This window comes from Doryrhamphus excisus, chromosome 23 (genome assembly GCF_030265055.1).
Source record: "Doryrhamphus excisus isolate RoL2022-K1 chromosome 23, RoL_Dexc_1.0, whole genome shotgun sequence".
In the NCBI taxonomy this organism is placed as follows: Eukaryota; Metazoa; Chordata; class Actinopteri; order Syngnathiformes; family Syngnathidae; genus Doryrhamphus; species Doryrhamphus excisus.
In genome coordinates this window covers 12,583,270-12,604,544 of record NC_080488.1, presented here as the reverse complement: position 1 = coordinate 12,604,544, position 21,275 = coordinate 12,583,270, and the positions used below count along the sequence as shown (strand labels likewise).

Below are 21,275 nucleotides of genomic sequence, written 5' to 3'. Positions count from 1 at the left end.
TGTGTGAGAGTTAAACGTTTGTACAGCCTAGTAACTCAGCACCTGGGATCATTCATCATCTACTACAAATATGAGCTGTGGAAAGCACCAGGCAAAGTTCTACACTCTGCTGCCCACGAGGCATTTGCACTTCCACTGGTGCAAAGGCTGGGTGTCCAATTGGGAGTAGAGCAACAAACACGCATTAACGTGGAGTTGCACAGCAACCTGTGGTGCTATGGTCCAAGGTGGTACACATTGATCTCCTCTATATGGCACCTCTGATGGCATGTGTTGGGATTCAACATGTGGCATGCAGCAGGTGACTTCAAGGGTGAAGAGGACTCTGGGGTGGACTCCAGCGAGCTGCTGAGCCGCTCTCAAACCAAATAAAGCCAATGGCACATTGTGGACAGAACTGTTTGGACCTGGGGTTCAACACCATGGTCTAATACTTAGACCCCGCAGAGACTATGCCACTTATCCTCACTATGGTCGCAGGGGGCTGCTGGAGCCTATCCCAGATGTCTTCGGGCGAGAGGCGGGGTACACCCTGGACTGGTGGCCAGCCAATCACAGGGCACATATAGACAAACAACCATTCACACTCACATTCATACCTATGGACAATTTGGAGTGGCTAATTAACCTAGCATGTTTTTGGAATGTGGGACTGTGTATACTCAGTATGATGTTGTGTACTATGTGTGTGTTTGTCTGTAAGGTTGATTGTGGTGTGTCCATCAATCACACTAAATGTTACATAAACCTTCACTCCAGGGTTTTAATGTTTCCCTCTTGTTCATTCTCTCGCTCGCTCTCACACACACACACACACATACACACACACACACACATACACACACACACACACACGCATGCACATCTGGTCTTCCCATCCTACATTCATGAAAAAGAAAGTTGTCAGCAAAATGTGTAACAAACACAGAAATAAGATATATGCAAAATGTTTACTCTTCTCACTTACCATTCACCATTTTGTGTGGAGAAACCCATTTCTGTAATTGAATAACCTGGAAAGGATATGACAGGTCTTGAAAAATAAGTCTAACCCCCACTTGGTTCTGTACTAGCATGGTTGTGGCTGCGTTTCCAAATCCTTTTTCCTCAACTAAGCCTGCAGAGACATGCTGTCATACACAAATGATTTATTTACGCCAATCCTTTTAAAATCCCCACACTGAAATACATGACTGGCACATTTATTAGTCTTAGCCTTTCTGATTCAGAAACTTTGTGAATAAAAATGAACAGTTTTTTACATTAAAGACATTTTCATATTTTATTTTTCTTCTCAGGAATCCGTTTCTGATTAGGACCCTCCTCCCGCACTCACCCCCGCCCTTCCCTTTCGTCACTGTCGCTGCCTGATGACGTAGATCACTCTGTTTGTTGTACCATGGCGGCGCACTCTGCTAATTGACAGTCAAAATGCAGTTTTTATACCTGTAAAGCCATCCGGAAAAAAACATTTTGCTGAAAATGTCCAACAGAACGTCTTATTTTTATGACCCCGACGTGGGTAACTTTCATTACGGTGAGTAACGATGCTTGTGTTAGCTTGAGGGCCTAGCAAAGCAAATGGATGCTAATGCTCTCTCGGGTTGTGTTTTTATTTTCTTTAGCGATTTTGGTCCCTCGTCAACATTTTTGTGTGCATCTCTTTTTGTGTAGTTATTATTTGACATAATCGTCGTACCAAGTCACAATCCAAATTGTATCTAAAGGTGCTGGTCATCCTATGAAGCCTCACCGGTTATCCCTGACTCACAGTCTGGTGCTACACTATGGACTCTACAAGAAAATGATGGTGAGCTCAAAACACATCACTCGGTGACCACACCATTAGGTACACACTATAATAGGATCCAGTATAAGAGCCAGGGGCGTCACTGGGATATAAAAGATGGGGGTGCAGCGTGTGCAAGCCACAACAATGTGTTTTTTTTTTTTTTTTGCAGGTGTTCAAGCCATATAAAGCATCACAGCATGACATGTGTCGCTTCCATTCTGAAGACTACATCGACTTCTTGCAGAAGGTCAGCCCCAACAACATGCAGGGCTTCACCAAGAGCCTCAACACGTTTAATGTTGGAGATGACTGGTAAGTCATCACTGCTACCTTTTCCAAGTCCAATACTCAGAATTAGGCTCTCATTCTGCAAATTAGTTTCAGTATATGTAATAAAGTGGTAAATTGCCATGATTATGTATGGAGGCTTATGTATGGCTTGTTTGTCTCAGTCCTGTCTTTCCAGGTCTTTTTGAGTTCTGCTCCAGATACACAGGAGCCTCGTTGCAGGGCGCCACACAACTCAACCATAAGGTAAGGACCGTCAACACACACACACACACACACACAAACTTAGATGAGACAATATTTCCTGTCCTATCAGAGGCAGTCTGTGCTAAGTTCACCTGATTTACTGGACATGGTTTCAATTTGCTATAATGACACTCACAATATAATGTTTCCCACAGGACTACAAACATACATTTATTCTAGATGAACACTTATAGCCGTGATTAATTACAAGTTAACTACAGACAACATGTGATTAAGCATATAGTTATACGTGACCACGTTCTATCAGTGGGCTGCCATAAACATATTTATGGGAAACACGGCCATAGACTTCTAGTATGTCTTTGCAATGGATTGCTTTATTTTCCAGATCTGTGACATCGCCATCAACTGGGCTGGAGGATTGCATCATGCCAAGAAGTTTGAGGTCAGAACAAAACGCTCTCATTAGAAATCAGACACAAGAGCTGTATCAATTCTAAAAGAGGTATAAATTCAACACAATGTACTTGAACTTCCTCTATCATGTTATACAAAAATAGGGAACAAAGTACAACCACAGCAACAACCACATGATTCAATGAATCCCTAATCATTGTAAGCGGATGTTGGATTGTTAGTATGTGTCCTGATGAGCAAAGGGGATCTTGTTGTGTTTGCAGGCGTCTGGATTTTGTTACGTCAACGACATTGTCATCAGCATACTGGAGCTTCTCAAGTGAGACGCCGCGTCATTAAACAACCATCAGTACGTCCATGTCCTTCTACATCCATGTGTCCGTCTTCCAGATACCACCCCAGGGTCCTGTACATCGACATAGACATTCATCACGGTGACGGTGTACAGGAAGCCTTCTATCTGACGGACCGGGTCATGACCGTGTCCTTCCACAAATACGGGAACTACTTTTTCCCAGGGACAGGTGAGGGTTATTGTATCTCCGTGTGGGGATATTCACTCTTTCAATGAACGTGCAATTGTTGCACCTTGGCATTTATTCAAACGTCCTCCCAATAAGCCCGTCTCTCCCTCCCTTGCAACGCCCCTTCCAGTGTGTTGTCAGACGTGTCAAGTAAATGCAAGCCCTCTGGTTTGATCCGTGGCTCCTCCAGACACGATGTCTAAGTGTGTTTGGCTCGCTCTGCAAGTGTAGAATTACGCTATGTGTGTGTGTTCCTGAAGGCGACATGTACGAGGTCGGAGCAGAGAGTGGTCGCTACTACTGCCTCAATGTTCCTCTCAGGGATGGTATCGATGACCAGAGTGAGCCATAACCCACCAGCACAAATGTGAGCATGGCCTCAGATTTAGTCATTATTAACGGGGTGTGTGTGTGTGTGTGTGTGTGTGTGTGTGTGTGTGTGTGTGTGTGTGTGTGTGTGTGTGTGTGTTTGTGTTTTAGGCTACAGGCAGCTGTTCCAGCCAGTCATTAAACAAGTAGTGGATTTCTACCAGCCAACTTGCATCGTTTTACAGGTCAGCCCGGCGAGTATTAATTAGCATAAGGAGGTAACTTAAGTATCAGACGATAAGTTGTCCATTCATTAAGAACACTTGTGATATCAAAAGTCACTGACGTTGAACCCGCAGCCACCCCACCTAAGTGCCACGTGTGGTTTTTCAGTGTGGAGCAGACTCTCTGGGCTGTGACAGGCTAGGCTGCTTTAACCTCAGCATACGAGGGCACGGGTATGTACCCTTAACGTCTTTCACCTCCTTGGCGTCCCTTTTCTAACTGGAGTGTTTTTCCCTGTCCTGCAGCGAGTGTGTGGAGTTTGTGAAGAGCTTCAAGATTCCTCTGTTGGTCCTGGGAGGTGGCGGCTACACAGTCAGGAATGTGGCTCGGTGCTGGTAAGTGTGATCACAGCTGCGGTACATGCTGTAGACTACAAGCTGTGCTTTATCGCATCGTATCGTATCGTGTAGGACGTTCGAGACGTCTCTCTTGCTGGATGAATCCATCAGCGATGAGCTGCCTTACAGTGGTGAGTCTTTCAGCCTTTGGCGCCATCTGATGGCCAATGAATGGAACTGGTTTGTACCGCTTGCCTCTGATACTCCACTTTGTGTCCTTTCCAGAGTACTTTGAGTACTTTGCTCCCGACTTTACGCTGCATCCTGATGTCAGCACCAGGATAGAAAACCAGAACTCCAGACAGGTGAAACACGAGTGCAGGATATGATTATGTCACTGAAAAATAGTTTTACATCTTCATCTCCTGGCTGGGACACTATGATGTCATCACTGTCTCCAATGTATCCATGTCTGCAGTACTTGGAGCAGATCCGCCAGACGGTGTTTGAGAACTTGAAGATGCTGAACCACGCACCCAGTGTTCAGATCCACGACGTCCCCTCGGACATGCTGAGTTACGAACGCACAGACGAGCCTGATCCCGACGAGAGAGGGAGCGAGGAAAACTACACCAGGTGAGAACACATTTGAACAACCACAATGCCAAAGAATGACGGAACCACCGTGGATCCCTGCACTCGCCACTAGAAAAAATCTATATGAATATTAGTGAGGCATATCAGGGTTTAAGTGGGCATAAAGGGAAGTAAATAATGGCAATCAAAGAGAGAGAGAGCGTTCTGGAGTTTAATAAGTACGGCTGCAAATTTTATAACAAATGTTGATCCAAAATCAGAAAGAAAGCTAGCAGGTCCTATTTTTGTCCCTTTTGCTGACAGAAAGCAGGGCTCTACTGTACATGGGTAAAATAGCACATAACAAAGACTGACCATGTCAAGTTACTTCCACTATGTAATGCATGCTGGTGTCACGCCCACAGGCCAGAAGCAGCCAATGAGTTTTATGACGGTGACCATGACAACGATAAAGAAAGCGATGTGGAAATCTGACGGTGAGCAATGGACATTTAAAAATATTCACATTTGGATTATTTTAATGTACATGCACAATAACTTGACACAATTTAGCTAATAGTTTTGAAAATATCTTTTTGTTATCTTGTTGGTTAGTGAGATACTTTGTCACCCGACACTTCCTTTATTGATATTCAATGCATTGTTAGATTTTCTCTGGTTGTAACCTACATCAGGATTCAGTCATATTATTTTGAAAGGAACATTAACAAGGTTCTATCATGTTTAAAAACAATTACTGTTGTCTTGAGGAACATTTCTCATGTGCCTTTGTGTTCCGCTTGATGTTTTTCTAATAGTTTTCATTGTTGGTTGCGTTGTACCAGTAAACACAGTATACTGTACGTATGGACCAGCATAACCACCCAGTGCAGCCGTTTCTACGCCGTTTAACTTGATCTTGTTTCATCTGCCAGGTTGTTTTGATATGTGTGCTTTTTGTAATAAAATGAAGATAAGAGTGGCAGAAAGACTGTTAGGATACCAGACCACCATGGAATGCCAAGTTGTTTGACTTTATTCCTCATTCATCCACTGATATGCTGAACATAGACACAACAAACTGTGCTTTAAGAGAAAACACGTCTACCTGCAGCTTCCTATCAGAAGAGACCTCCTTTGGCACGCTGAGCAAAGCGCAGATTTTCAATGGGAGGGTCTGACCGGTATCCAACTTTTGAGAGTCATAACTTCAAATAAATATATTAATTCACATAACACCATATATATATTAGCAGCAATTAACTTTGAAAACAAAAGGTATGCTGAACAAAACCCAGACTGAGGGGTTTCAGTAAGTACACATGATGAACGGTAGGGGGCGTCAAGTGCAGTATTTCATGCACTACTAACTAAAAGTCATGGATATTGGGGCTTTGGGGCGACTATTACCTTTACAGGGGCGTTCAACAAGAAAGTTGAATATCCTTAACTTTTAGTGACGAGTGTTTATGTTGTGGGTGGGGCCAATGCTCTCAATCCTTACCAGGCCTGAAAATAAACTGCACCTTTCCAAATCGCCTTCTTCATCTCAACAATTTGCAGTTTTGTTTTCCGAAGCTGATTGATGATGGAAATGATTCCTGGGCTGTAGATGAATATTTTGTTGAGCTGCCGGGATAAAAAAAGGCACCAGAGCCGCGTGTGTCACTACGCATCTATAAATACATGTAAATGACCTCGCCGCCGCCACCACCATTTTGCTGAGAGACGCCATGACGGCCAGAGAGGCTTCCAGGCACGAATCCAACATGAGCTCTGCAGCCTGAAACGGTGCACGCGGTCCGAGGTGAGCAACGGCAGCAGCTGGACGGGAAGACGACTGAGGCTACGCTGCTGGCAGGAGTTCAGTTTAAAAACAGAAAGGTCTCTTGGGGTAAAGACTAATGTGCACGGGCGCTTCATGCACTAATGATCAATGGTCTGGTCTGGTCTGGCCCGGGTTGGCGCTTGTTAGATGTTAGAACGGCAGAGGAGTTCGGATCTACAGCTCCTCGCTCTCATACAAGGGGGCGGTGTGCTGTGGGGGGCGCTCCACTGTCAGGGCGGGCACGTGGCTCACGGATGACAGCAGCCTCAATGACTTAGAGCCGGGGGGTGCAGTTTTCACGGGCGGGCCTGCTCGGCCTGGCGGGGGCGCAAAGAAAGATACATGTCAAAATAAAAGATGGCGATCGCTTAGCAGAAATGACCATGAATGTCAGGCATTTAGAAAATGGGAGTCAGGAAAGGGTGCAGGCAAGTCTGGGTTAGCGTTCCGTTCATGCCAGGTTGAGGACTTACAGCTTATATCCAGCCTGGCATTGCATGTGGACATGCCAGCTTCATTGATGGCAGAGAGCGTGTACCAACCAGCATCAGACTTGGTCAGCCGCTCTATCAACAAGCACTGCCGGCCCGATCCATCCTGGTAGAGACTGCACACAGAAAGACAACCTTGCAAAAGGAGCATCTTAAAAAGGCACATTTGTGTAAACATATGTGAAATATGAATCACCTCATTCTGTTTGGGTCGATGCGCAGCATGTCTTTATCTTTTTTCCAGAAGAGTTGAGGAGGAGGTGAAGCATCCACTTTACATTCTAATCTCACCGTGTCGCCCTCTGACGCTCTGGAGTTGGACATCTTTTGGACAAAAGTGGGCGGGCGTAGAGCCTCCTGGGCTGCAAAAAGGCAAAAGGATATCAGCATCACTCATTCTTTCATAAGCATGATACTATGATAATGTGACTGATACACGTCTGTCATAACATTATGACACTAATATGACCATGATGATGCTAATACACATTGTTCATAACCTTGATACCGATATAATCAAAATGTCAATACACATCAATGTGTCAAATCATTTATTGGGACAAGGAAAACTATAAAAAAACAGAATTAATGTGGTTGCCTAGCGTGTACTAGCGTGTACTTTCAGGGGTTCATATTGACTCTGCTGAGCTGATCTGGTGGAATATCCCCTGGCATCAATCTGTTGACAAGCCAGAGTCAAAACAGTTATAATTTCCAAAAGGGATATAAAAATGACTTCAGACTGAAGAAGTTCTGAAATCATGTTATTCCTACAGGAAAAAATACATTTTTTTACTCACTAAATCTACTGCAAAAAGGGTAGTAAGGATAATTCATAAGGCCGCCTACAGAGAACATACTAACTCCTTATTTGTAAAATCACAAATACTTCAACTTGCTGATATAGTTCATCTTCAAACAGCTAAAATAATGCATAAGGCTAAAAATAAGCAATTAGCTAAAAATGTCATCTAATACTTCTCTTCAAGAGCGGAGTAATTATATATATATATATATATATATATATATATATACATATATATATATATATACACATACATATGTATTATGAAAGCAGGAAGTGAACAAATGTAACAGTTAGTGATTGTAAAAGTACCAGACGGAGGGGTAGGATTTAATAAGCTTTGCTTCTTCCTACTCCTTTTGGACATGTGGAACTGGGAACTGATTATGGGATGCACTCAATTGGAATCTGATGCATGTTTAAATGAAATAAAACCATTAGCATTAGCATTAGCATGATAGATGGGCTCCTCCACGTATGTAAGAAAGGGGTTCTATTTTACCTATGACATCAAGCCTCAAGGTAAACCTGCTTTCCCCGGCACGGTTCCTGGCCACACACTCGTACACGCCGGCATGGTGCACGGTGACAATCTCGATGATGAAGGAATGCATCCCTTTCTCACACACCAGCATCTTGTGGTAGTCGTCTGGGCGTATGGCTTTACCGTCCAGGTACCAGCAGACATCCGGGGTTGGAAGTCCCCCAACCTGAATAACCAGAGAAAATATTCCAAGAAAATCTCCCCCCGGATTAAAATAACATGGATGCTTCCAAAGCGTCTCACCTTGAAGTCAATCCTACAGAAGCGTCCTTCCTCCACGGTGAGATCTTGAGGGATCTGCATGAAGCGAGGGGCGTAGCATTTTTCCTGGATGGCTGATCCCTCGTTCCCTCGCTCATCGGTCCCAGAGTGGTGCTTCCCCCTGCAGGCGGGGGTCCGGTCATTTATAGGGGGAAATCACTATGAATGCTGAAATGAATGTGACACCTTTCATTTCTGGAATGGTACTTACCACAGCCCCCCCGTGTGTCTTCCTTCTGGCGAGTCTGGCTACAACAGAGCATGGCAGAACATGATTAATTGCAGATTTCCATATGGAATATGTTTCCATATGATGAAACAATCATCTAACCGTCAGCAACAACATGGGGTCATTCCCACAAAGCAGGGAGGTCATCAACGTTGACTTACCACCCACTTGGTCCCGAGAGCCCAGTTGTGGTCGAATGTCGGCGATGAGAACCATAATTGTGGTTGGTTGCTATGGTTACTTCAAAGTTTGGCTTCTCAAAACAATATGTGTTGGATAGAGTCATGAATGTGAAGACAAAAAAAATTGTTTCGAGAAGCCAAACACTTGACTTGAGTAACCCCAGCAACTAGCTGGAATTAATCCGACTAGAACTGGACTCATGGGACCAGTGGAGGTAAGTGACTGTTGATGTACTACGCTACTACTGTTGATGGGGAGGTCATCAAAATCACAATGAATACCGAATGGAGCTTTAGCATATACGTGCTAATCCATGCTAATCCACGCTAATCCATCCAACTGGAACATCTTCAGATTATTTAACGGCACCTGGTCAAGTTGTGAGTCTGAAAGACTGTCTTGGTCAAACACAGAGTTGGCGTTGTCTGGACCCAGCAGCCTCCGAGCCATACGCTCCTCGTAGGAAAGCTTCTGTCAAGTATAGAACACGTATGTGCTGATATGTTTTTAGCATGTTTCAGGACAGAAACACGTACCTGGCTGCTTCTCCTCCTGGCTTCTTTAGAGCGCAGCTTCTTTTCCAGATCCTGGATGAGGGCGTCCTTGGAGCCCTGAATGTCTTCATCTGTTGAACGAGAAGAAGATGGCCTGGACGCTACAGTCTTCTTGAGAATGGGCTTCGGAAGACTGGGATAGAAAGAAGACATAACAGGAAGTCAACATAAACGTTTATTTGTTCTGATTGTTACATCTCATCCACTCTTGTCTCATTTAGTCCATCGTTTGGACCTATTTAGTCCATCGTTTGGACCTATTTAGTCCATCGTTTGGACCTATTTAGTCCATCGTTTGGACCTATTTAGTCCATCGTTTGGACCTATTTAGTCCATCGTTTGGACCTATTAAGTCCATCATTTGGACCTATTTAGTCCATCGTTTGGACCTATTTAGTCCATCGTTTGGACCTATTTAGTCCATCGTTTGGACCTATTTAGTCCATCATTTGGACTTACTTAGTCCATCATTTGGACCTATTTAGTCCATCAAACAGGAACCCCAACTCACTTTGAACTAAAACATGGAAACCAAGGTTAGTCTTAACTAAGGAATCAAACGTTCCTTTCAAATTGGGAAGTCTCCTGTTCAGGATTTGATTTTCTCCCTGGAACCTCCTTAAGGACCCAACCATGCAAAATGTAAATTCCTGCCATTTTCAACGGGAGTGTATATCAATAAATAATAAGCATGAATGTGAAACGGTCGTTGGCTTACGTGTTCGGCGTCTCCTTGTAGTTGGCAGGCAGGGAGACCCCAGGGGGAGGACCACTGTTTTGATTATTGGGGGGGCTGGGCTGTGGGAGCGAAGAGGAGCTGGGATGAGGGAAGGAAGGAGACAGTGGAGGAGGCTGTTGAGGGAGGGAGGAAGGAGAGGAGGCGGCTTTCATCGGGAGACGAGGGCTTGAAGGAGCTAGAGGAGACCGGGAAGGGGAGGTGGAAGACCGGAGAAAGGTGGAGTTGGGGGTGAGTTTGGAGGAGTACGGGGAGAAGGAGGACTGAGAGGGGAGCACGGAGCAGAGGTAGGCAGCGGGGGCCGACATGGCGTCCTGATTGGCGGGCAAAGTGGCACTGCCCAGGCCGCAAGCGCTGGGGGCGCTGGGGGCGCTGGGGGTGAGGGTGATGGTGGAGCGCATGGTCGTGCGTGGGAGGGAAGAGGAGGACGGGAGAGAAGACGATGAGGCGGCAAAGGAGTTGGGAGCCAAAGTGGGGGAGCTCAGACTGGACGAGGAGGGCGAGGACTTGCCCGCCCCGTTGGACGCCGTTTGATGATGACTAAGGTGGACTGACTGAAACTGAGACTGAGTCTGAGACACGGACTTGGACACGGAGAGGCGTTGAGAAGACATTCTCGTTGGACTTTGCACTTCAGCAGCTTGTGATCCATGCATGGAACTCATCTGGTTTTCCTGGGAATCGTTCTGCTTTTCCTGAGCGTCCCTCATCACGCTTTCGTAGCTGGGAGCCTGGAAGGCCGACTGGGACTGGATGAAATGTCTGGGCCGCTCATAGTTGAAGGCGCTGGGAGGGAAGTTACTGGGGGTGAAGGTCGGCAGGTCTGACAGGTTCATGCTGGTGCCTCCTGGCTGGGAGGGCTGCACAGACAAAGATCATCAACAGAAAGCAAGGCGGCCATCATCAACGGACCGTGACTCCTTACGTTGAAGCTCAGCTTGCTTGGAGTGAACAGCTTGCTTGTGGGGGCTTTTTCTTTGGCTTGTGCAGGCGGTAGTGCTGGTGAAGATGGAGGTAAAGGGCTGGGCGTATGGACTGGCACCTCTGGTGACCGATGGCCCTCAAAGCTCGGCGCAAACTCGTCCTCCTGACTCTGGTCCGAGTGATCCTCAGAGGTGTGGTTGGCCAGCTGAGGTGCTGGGAACCTGACAGAAACAAACAAGGTTCCCAAACTAACGTTCCAGGATACCATAAATACCATAAACAACGTTTCTCTTTGGACTTCCCTTCAGGGGTCGCCACAGCAAACCGACCACCTCCATCCAACCCTGTCTTCTGCGTCTGTCTCTCCCACACTAACTCCCCTCATGTCCTCTTGTCTTCTTCTACGCCTCCTACCTGGCAGCATCCTTCTACCAATATATTCACTCTCTCTCCTCATAGTTTCATAGGTTACTTTATAGTTTCATACGTTCATAGGTTACTTTATAGTTTCATACGTTCATAGGTTACTTTATAGTTTCATACGTTCATAGGTTACTTTATAGTTTCATACGTTCATAGGTTACTTTATAGTTTCATACGTTCATAGGTTACTTTATAGTTTCATACGTTCATAGGTTACTTTATAGTTTCATACGTTCATAGGTTACTTTATAGTTTCATACGTTCATAGGTTACTTTATAGTTTCATACGTTCATAGGTTACTTTATAGTTTCATACGTTCATAGGTTACTTTATAGTTTCATACGTTCATAGGTTACTTTATAGTTTAACATTCCTTTCACTGGAACTTTAACAATAGCCAAATTCCAAACGTAATGCCTGGATGATCCGATGCCTTGGATGTCTGTGGGCTGTGGGGGGGGGGAGATTAAGTGGCCAAGCTATATCCGTCAAGGAATTCGGACATCGGCTGGCAGGTGCATGTGCACACGCGTGCACACGCGTGCATGCTAACATACGACGCTCGCATGGCATGGATAAGCACATACCATCCTTTAGTCCTCTGTGAGCAACAACAGAGTGAACAATACTTTAGGTTACTGCGTCTGCCATCTTCAGTCATCATGGCCCCCAAATAGAAGCAAAGCAACTAGATCATCTCACCTTCAAATGTGCCACTGGTCAACCCTGTAGACGCCTATATCGGTAATATTCACATACATTCTTTTCATTTAATGCACTTACGTTATTTTTGTAAGCATCCAATTCAAATAATCCATTCAGTCAACATGACAGCCCATAATCGGCCATCGAACCTCAACATGACCTCAAGAGGCAGACTGTCCCCAAGGCAAAGGAACAAATGAGCCACACTGAACGCTCTGAAGGACAAAGTCGCCATGTCTGCCCTTCACATTACAGATGAGATGATATCTCAGAAGATACTAATATAGATAGCTAATAAACAAAGCACCTGTGGCGAGATACTCGACTGCGAGTATTGAATCCAACACTACATGACATGAAGATACTGTCCAACAGCAGAGCTTCATCAAACAATACCAGAACATGCTGGAGAGAAACATGCTTGAATTGGGAAGATTCTTCCACAGAGAACCAAGCATGCATGAAGAGACATATTACCCTCCTCAGATGAGCTCATAACTTATTCTAAGATCCCACTTGGCTACAATATGAGCCCCCTGGCATGCGCCCTCACACAGCACAATAAAGATATTTATGGCCTTTTCACAAGTGGACCCTCTGATTAGATCAAAGGGTACAAGATGATGGGAGAAGTTCACCATTTTAGTGAATGTAGATGACGTCCGTGTTGGTCAAGTCAAGGCGACGCTACTATCAACCTTTTACCATTTTTACCGTTTTAAGATACAAATATTGTTCTTGTTTGCACATTTTATTCATATTTATATTGTATTTCTAAGTAAAAAAAACAAGCTGAGATCTACACTATGAATGACTCCAACATCCAAAATGTGGTCAGCACTGACACAGTGGAACCTTGGTTAGCATCCGCCCTGGTTAGCAAGTTTTTTTGAATGGATTTATCGGCTCTACATTATTTCTCATGGGAAAAGTTGATTCGGTAATTGTCCGTTTTGGTTTGAGTTGGACCTTCTGGAACGAATATTAAGTATCAGTATATTTAAATTTATGTTGCAAGATTACTGTTGTTTACAGACAGCCATGTACTATTGATGGCAAAGCATATTATTACCATTCAAGGGTTTCGGTTTGGGTTTGTTTTTTCGTTTTCTAAATTTTGTTGTTGTTTAATTGCACTTTTAATAACGTGCCTAATAACAAAACGAACTGTCGGCCACAAATGGCCCACGGCCCACACTTTGAAGACCGCTAGATGAAGTCATTTACTGTATGAGTGACAGGTGCGTCCATTTTTATACACCATTGTGCTCTACTAACACAACTTTACAGCTTAAGACTTCGTTAAAACGTAATTTGTGTTGTTTCTTTTTATCAAAACATTATTATATTTATATTTGAAGCAGCAAAAGTTGGTTAATGCTTGACAGTACAAAAGATGAAAACAGCGACAAGTTCCTGGAAGGACAAAAAGGATCGTAAAGCGTATGAAGAGACTTCTTACCTTGCAAAAGTACCCTCTGTTCAAAATGTTGTGTTTGAGTCTGAGAGTGGACCAAGTGAAAGTGTTTTTTCCGTGAATTTAGTCAAAGAAGCCAGCGTGGAAGCAGGAGGACACAGGTGTCACAGGGCGACCACCCTCGACTGGGGACGAGCAGAGCCCGAAGAGCAAGCCCGCCACCTGATTGGTTCTTTTGTCCCCGGTGTTTGAGCGACATTACCCCCTGGTGGTCTTATTTGGCTACTGCACCCACATTGCAGTCGACGTCATTCGGACAAAATGGATGTTTTAAACTAAGCCTTAGTGCAAAACCTTGACTTGCTTGAGGAAAACACACGTCAGTTTGTGTCATTACGTAATAGAGGGCAGAAGAATTAGTGATGATGAACATGGTCATACGCCTTCGTACAGGGACAAAACAAGACAACGGCGACTTCTAGTGGAATTAGCCGGTAACTACAACAGAACCAAAAAATCAGGGCTGGGCGATACTGCAAATTTTGGTAGTAATCTGCCAATATCGATACAGTCTTGTATTTTAATACAAGAATGCATTTTATCCACCAAATAATAACAATAATTCTCTTTTATTACATAGAATTGTTTAAACAAAATTAAGGATTAAGTAAAATTCAAGCAAAAACTACTCTTCCTTGCTTTTATGCCTCACTGCCCATTCAGTAACAATACTGACACCTAGTGGCCAGTGGAGAATACCACATTATGGAACCGAAAATGTATTAGTTTCTAATACATGCATTTGGTGCATTTCCTTTACAAACAACCAGACCATATACAATCACAAAACAGCGCCATTTATGATTATTATAGTTTGGAAAAAACGTGATAGAGTGAAGCTGTGAAAAATACAACATGGATTATGCAAATAATACATGCAAAACAATACTATTTTATACTCATGTATAACCTGCAAGGTATGCTGGGAAGCCCACATGCACACTTCCTCAACAGGAAGTTACCAAGCATGCGTTGTGAGTTATAAATTAGTCTAAAATATATTTCGTCTGTGGTGCAATTACTTTTAAGGTTAAGTTAATCTAAGCTTAGTGTTTGTGTTCAAGTACGTCCACTCACCCTGTTTCACTGGTGAAGTTGGCATCACCGTGTTCACGGGTGAAGTTGGCATCCAGTGGGCTGCTGGGCCAGTCGGGCATCAGCAGACTGGTCGAGTCCGGCAGTAAAGTGGCAAAGTCATCACAAGCGTGAAGAGGCGCACTCTGCTCCTCGAACGCTGCCTCCTTCGCCTCTTGGAGGGACTCCGCTTCCTGTTGGCGAATGGCCTCGCTCTCCAGCTGCTCCTCCAGGTCTACACAGGTGGGTTTATGGGGTTAGTGACTTGCAGTGACGACGTGATGGAAGGTACGGAGAGAGACATCCAGTTCAAAACACCAACCGTTGTAAACTTCCAGCAAGGCTGAGCACGAGACGGTGCCGGTGGAGTTATGGGCGATGCATTTAAATACGCCCGAATCTTCTGGAAAGGCCTCAGTTATCACCAGCGTACAAAGCTCCTCTGCAGACATCAGCAGAACATCCATACTGGGTTTTTTTTTTTTTTTGCATAAGTATACATCATCATGTCACATTTTGATCCATTGTCATTTTTTTGCTACAGAAAACACATCACATCAAAACATCTGGTCAGTAAATAATATAATAATAATAATAATAATAATAAGCAGATGGATTGATGGATACACTCACCTGGCACGGATGCAGAACTGGCCTCTGAGATAGAAAGAGGAAAAAGATTGCTGTCTTTTAGTGACGTGTACAAGGTTGGTCTTCAATGAGGAAAATGTATACAAATATATATATAATATATCATGAATACGAGGGTAACTTTGCAACATTAATACCAAACACTCACTTTTACGTAGTATCCTGAAGTCGTCAGAGTCCAGTATTTGCTCGTCCTCCCGGTACCACATGACCTGCAGGGGAGGGGTCCCCCTAAGTCTGCACTCCAACACCACAAGCTGGCCCTTCAGGGCACAAACATCATGGAGGCACTGGGGGAGGGACACGGATGATGACCAATGGATGGATGCATTGGTGCTATCGTTACAAAAATAACTACTACTGTACATGCGTTATACTATGAATGCATCCAAGTTCAGGGTACTCCGGTTTCCTCCCACATTCAAAAAACATGCTAGGTTAATTAGCCGCTCCAAATTGTCCATAGGTATGAATGTGAGTGTGAATGGTTGTTTGTCTATATGTGCCCTGTGATTGGCTGGCCACCAGTCCAGGGTGTACCCTGCCTGAAGAGCGCTGGGATAGGCTCCAGCACCCCATCCATACCAAACAGTAACCGCCTGAGCTCCATCACCTACAGTATGGTCTGCTTACAGCAGTGCAGGACTTCAATGCTCCTGAACGGGGTCTACCTTTACAAAGGTTGCCGGTACTCCACCTCCAGCCTGTTGATTGTTGACGGGACTCTCAGTCTGGGCAACAACATCATAATACAGTCATTTTGGTAAAAGGTGCCATTGAAATGAAAGAATGTTCTGGTTGATGGTCCTGACCCTCTGAGGGCTGACACAAGGCGACTGCACCAGGCGGGCGTGTCTTTGCGCGAGGACGGTGGACGATGACGATGAAGATGAAGCGATGGTCAGAGACACAGAGCTGGTCTTCTTCTGCACCCTCTGGATGCTACACAGTAAAACACAAAAAGTACATACAAACCACGTACCGTTGAACGCAATCCTGACGATGACAAGTACTCACTGGGCCATGTTTCAGGCGTTCCAGGAGGCAGGAAGTGGGCTTGATTTGGACTCTGCAAAGAAACAAGATTGAAACTGGAGCCACGTTCATACACCAGTGTGGGCAGCACACATTTGACGGAAAATATCATAACTCATTCCATTCATTTTGTTCCTCACGTTTTTTTTATAACACATCATACATCTACATCAGTCCTAATGTCATTATATTTGTCATAACTTTCACCCAGTGTCTGAATTGTGGATGTGCAGCATGAAGGATAAATCAGTATCATCATCATCATCCCGCTACCCAGATATGAAACCTGCATATTACATATGTGTGCACCTGAGACAGAGCCATAATAATAATCCTCCATCCAAATCTGCTGCTATTCTTGAGGCCAAACAGCAGCTAATGAGGCCTTTTAAACACACGTAAAAAAGAGGCGGCGTTGCTGCTATCCTAAACCCCACAGAAGGAGCTGACAGACAACACTCAGGTTCAAATTCCCAAGCTAAATTAAACCAGGACCTCCTGAGCCAAGCAGAGCCTCTCTGACCTCAGATAAATCGCTTACACATAAAAGACTACTTCGCTGCACAAGTTGGCATTATCAGAGTCTGCACACAGATTTGCAACATGAATAATATCAACGTGTGCATGTGGTTTTCATTCAGATAATCACATGACCAGTTCAGTGTGTTATTGACGTAACAAAATATCATTACAATAACAATAACTTTAGAATTTAGCATTCATTCATTTTCTACCGCTTATCCTCACAAGGGTTGCGGGGGTGCTGGAGCCTATCCCAGCTGTCTTCGGCCGAGAGACTGGTGGCCAGCCAATCCCAGGGCACATATAGACAAACAACCATTCACACTCACATTCATACCTATGGACAATTTGGAGTGGCCAATTAACCTAGCATGTTTTTGGAATGTGGGAGGAAACCGGAGTACCCGGAGAAAACCCACGCATGCACGGGGAGAACATGCAAACTCCACACAGAGATGGAATTGAACTCGGGTCTCCTAGCTGTGAGGCCTGCATGCAGCCTAGTCCAGTGCAGTAAGAGTCAAATTAAAGACACATACAAATATATCGACAAAACATGTGTAATGTGGGAATATGATAAATACATGTAAGTATACTAAAATATGTAAAAATAATACTGTATTAATATGATGTAATACTATATGACCAAAATAGTAGAGTAAGGATTCTGTTTTGAAATGCATAATGTAAATAAAGCAACTCATGGAAAAATATGCCATCATTGTATTGTTCCCATACTATTTAAATATGTATGTATAAATATAAATGTAAATGTAAATATAAATATAAATGTGTGTTGCAACATGAAAATAACCCTCCAGCGGGCCACAGTCCACTTTGCTACATTTCCAGTAGCCCCCCCACAGTGTAATTCCAGCCGTGCACCCAACACCAGCAGTACGGAGCCGTGGACACTTTTAGAAGCACCGTGGCACATCTTGCCATTACATAAGCGTCATGGCCGACAGTGGAATGGACCGTCATGGCACCGACTCCAATCACAGCGAGGGAAACGCATCGCATGCACGTGGAGCTCAGTGAAGGAAGATCCATACTGGGGAGGTGCGTGGGGAGGTGCGTGGGGGGGTGCGTGGGGGGGTGCGTGGGGAGGTGCGTGGGGAGGTGAGTGGGGGGGTGCGTGGGGGGGTGATTGGGGAGGTGCGTGGGGAGGTGAGTGGGGAGGTGAGTGGGGGGGTGAGTGGGGAGGTGAGTGGGGGGGGTGAGTGGGGAGGTGCGTGGGGAGGTGCGTGGGGAGGTGCGTGGGGAGGTGAAGTACATCCTAGATTGCTTGTCAGTCAATCCCATCGCATGTAAACACAACACAACGTTACATAACTAAGGCTGTCAAATGGTTACACATTTTCATCAGATTAGTCACAGTTTTAAAATGAATTAATCATGATTAATCACCATTTGCAACTACACCTGAACTATTACTGTATTTGAACTGAAACTGTAAACAACAGACAGCACTCTGTAATAATAGCATAGCATTTGAACCGCCATCTTGTTATGAGCAATGAGGGGTTGCGTTCAAAGTCACCACTTTAATTACGTTAATTAAAGTAAATGAATGAAGTTACGTTGTGCCCGGTCCACACTGGGGGATGCTGACCTTGACTGTGGACGGAATGCTCGGAGGCCCTTCTCTATCCCACTGACATATCTTCCATAGAGGACGCATAAGCTGGGAAGCCCAGAATTCCCTTTCCCTGGCTACTTTGTTTGACTTCTCCCGAGCCATTCCCAGGCCAACTGAGAGACATGGTCTCTCCAACGTGTCCTGGGTCTTCCCCCAGGCTTCAGATGGGGAGTTATATTGATAAAATATCATAGTCATAGCAATCTTACTGCAATGGCGGCCGCCTTATTTAATGTGCTGGAGTTAATGTGGTTGGATGCTGCATTGCTAGCGAGGCTATTGTCCCATAATATGCTAAAGTAGTAAAACTGTGTATACATGACACCTCCCAATTTTACTGCTTTAGCATATTATTTTGAACTCAGTCTGACATGATTTTAGTTGCCATTTACTGCCATTTATGTCCAGTTGCCCCATCAAAGAATATTTATCAGATTCACTGTGGCAGCTCACCACATAACAAACCCTAACCCTGATTTCTCAGCTTGTCAGCTGGCGGTGGACAGATTTAGACTGGACACGGTCACCTGACCCCCGGCCCACCAATCACATTGGAGAGTTGGACTTTTGCACTGTGAAGCCCAACCTCTGCACACCCACAAGCCTTTGCGTGGCGTTGCCTCACCACATTCCTTTTGTAAACCTTCCAAACGTACGTTTGTTTAAAGGATGCACATTTGTGTTTATTTTCACCAAATTAGGTCTTTAACGTCCTGTCTAATCGTACCATGTGACCACTGAACAATACGGGTGGGCCACGCTACAAATGTATGGAGCTGATGAAAAGTAAATACAGGACTCATGATTACCGATACCAATACCGATACTTCTGGGCATTTATCAAGACTGACTTTGTGATTAATTATGATTGATTAATAATGATTAGAAGGCGCGCGTAAAACATCCCCTAATTTTTCCTCAAAATAGACGTTTTTTCAGGAAAAATTCACTGATTTTCCCTCATGATTTAATTTATTTTTGCTTATTTTCTGGAAAGTTTCCCTTATTTTTGTCTTATTTTCTAGATATTTTGCTGGAAAATTTCCCTGAAGGAAAGCTTTCCAAAAAAATGAGGGAAATGAAAGGAACTTGAGGAAAATATAACAAAATAAGGGAAAATTTCCAATACATTTGGGAAAAATATACATTATTACTATTATATATATATATATTTTTTTACAGAAAATAAAGAAAATGTCCCAGGGGCTGGAACATTGACCTGTTTTTTCTTTATTTTCTGGAAAATGTCCTTCATTTTATGGGCATTTCTAATATTTTCAAATGCAAATGTATGCTATTCCATGAGTTTGTAAATATCTAAATATGAACACAACAAAAAACACATATTTGTCCAAACTGAAAAATATCGACCTCATCATGCTTGTATCACTTTGATATCGATACTACCTTAGTATCAATAATACCGCCCACCTGTACTGTATAAGTCTATTAAGCCACTTCTCTGCCAATTAAAACAACTCCCATATGTTGCATAAATAAAATGTTAAAACGATCTTGGCTAATATGAAGCATTTTATGACACACATTGAACTGTCAACATCATGCTTTGCTGCTTACCGTCACGTTTCCTCCCAGAGGATTAAAAGTCTGTATTGATCCAGGAACAGGAAGTGGCAATGATCCCATGAGTGAGGTGCTACTGCGTGACCCTGTGGAAGCCTGTGGAAGTCATGGCTTGGTGGGCTCCTCCACGATAAGCTGGCTGACTTACACACAAAGACGCAGTCAGGGATGTGTGAGTGTATTGGTTTGGTGGGGGGGGGGGTTGCAGGGAATCTGAGGCTGCTGTTGCTGGTTGGGGTGCTGGGGGGGCAGCTGGAGAGGCAAATTTAGAGCACAGCATCGTAAAGTGGGACAAACTCATCTGAGAGTTCCAAATGGGGCTCCTGCTTTTGCTCCCATGAGTAGGCGTGAACAATCGTTTTGCATGCATGCTTTCATGGAATCCTTTGAATAATGTGATGAAAATGCCAAAGCGCGGACAGAATGACCTGCTAACATCCATGAGAGTGTTGAGCGGGGCCAAGAAAGCTGCGACCGGTGCCAGCAAGTCTTCATGGATACTTGAGCTGGCTGCAAAAGGAGAGCAGACAGCAGCAGATACACGTCGCTGCTTCGTTGGTTCACAAACACTTGTTTGGACTTTCAATTCATGTCATTGTTTTCACACGACGATGCTTTGTGTTGTCATTACACAACACAACGCAAAGCAGACACAAGTTATTTATTTCATTCAGAAATATATACTGGATCAATTTTAAAACCAAAACTATGAATATCAATCATTGTTACATGATTTTTCTTCTTTTTCTACAATATTTCATATCTATGTGGTGATGCAACAGGGGACGTCCCTGGTTTGTGTGGTACTGACCAGGTTTTTCAGCAGGATGACACTGCAGTTCACAGCGGAGAGGACCTCTTCCAGAGGATAACCTGGCTGCTTTGGACCATCCTGCGTCTGCCCCTGATCTAAATCCAACATTCCGGGGA

The 21,275-nt window shown here is 44.3% G+C and overlaps 2 protein-coding genes across 2 annotated transcripts; one reads left to right on the top strand and one right to left on the bottom strand.

Moving 5' to 3' along the window:
• Positions 1-1,354: 1,354 nt before the first annotated feature.
• On the top strand, positions 1,355-5,975 carry hdac3 (histone deacetylase 3). Its single transcript, XM_058063001.1, has 15 exons — positions 1,355-1,537; positions 1,728-1,810; positions 1,962-2,104; positions 2,245-2,326; positions 2,676-2,732; positions 2,968-3,023; positions 3,095-3,228; positions 3,489-3,569; positions 3,709-3,782; positions 3,931-3,995; positions 4,068-4,157; positions 4,233-4,291; positions 4,386-4,465; positions 4,579-4,736; positions 5,102-5,975. The coding sequence occupies exons 1-15, from the start codon at positions 1,483-1,485 to the stop codon at positions 5,169-5,171; spliced, it is 1,287 nt and encodes a 428-aa protein (XP_057918984.1). The 5' UTR covers positions 1,355-1,482; the 3' UTR covers positions 5,172-5,975.
• myot (myotilin) lies at positions 4,857-21,275 on the bottom strand. Its single transcript, XM_058063956.1, has 18 exons — positions 20,340-21,275; positions 16,580-16,631; positions 16,375-16,504; positions 16,234-16,293; positions 15,711-15,852; positions 15,545-15,568; positions 15,234-15,353; positions 14,915-15,146; positions 11,233-11,452; positions 10,290-11,167; positions 9,554-9,704; positions 9,387-9,488; positions 8,817-8,854; positions 8,588-8,726; positions 8,303-8,510; positions 7,192-7,357; positions 6,978-7,111; positions 4,857-6,821 (listed from the first exon to the last, which is right to left on the bottom strand). Exons 2-18 carry the CDS (start codon positions 16,585-16,587, stop codon positions 6,679-6,681), a joined length of 2,895 nt encoding a protein of 964 aa, XP_057919939.1. The 5' UTR covers positions 16,588-16,631; positions 20,340-21,275; the 3' UTR covers positions 4,857-6,678.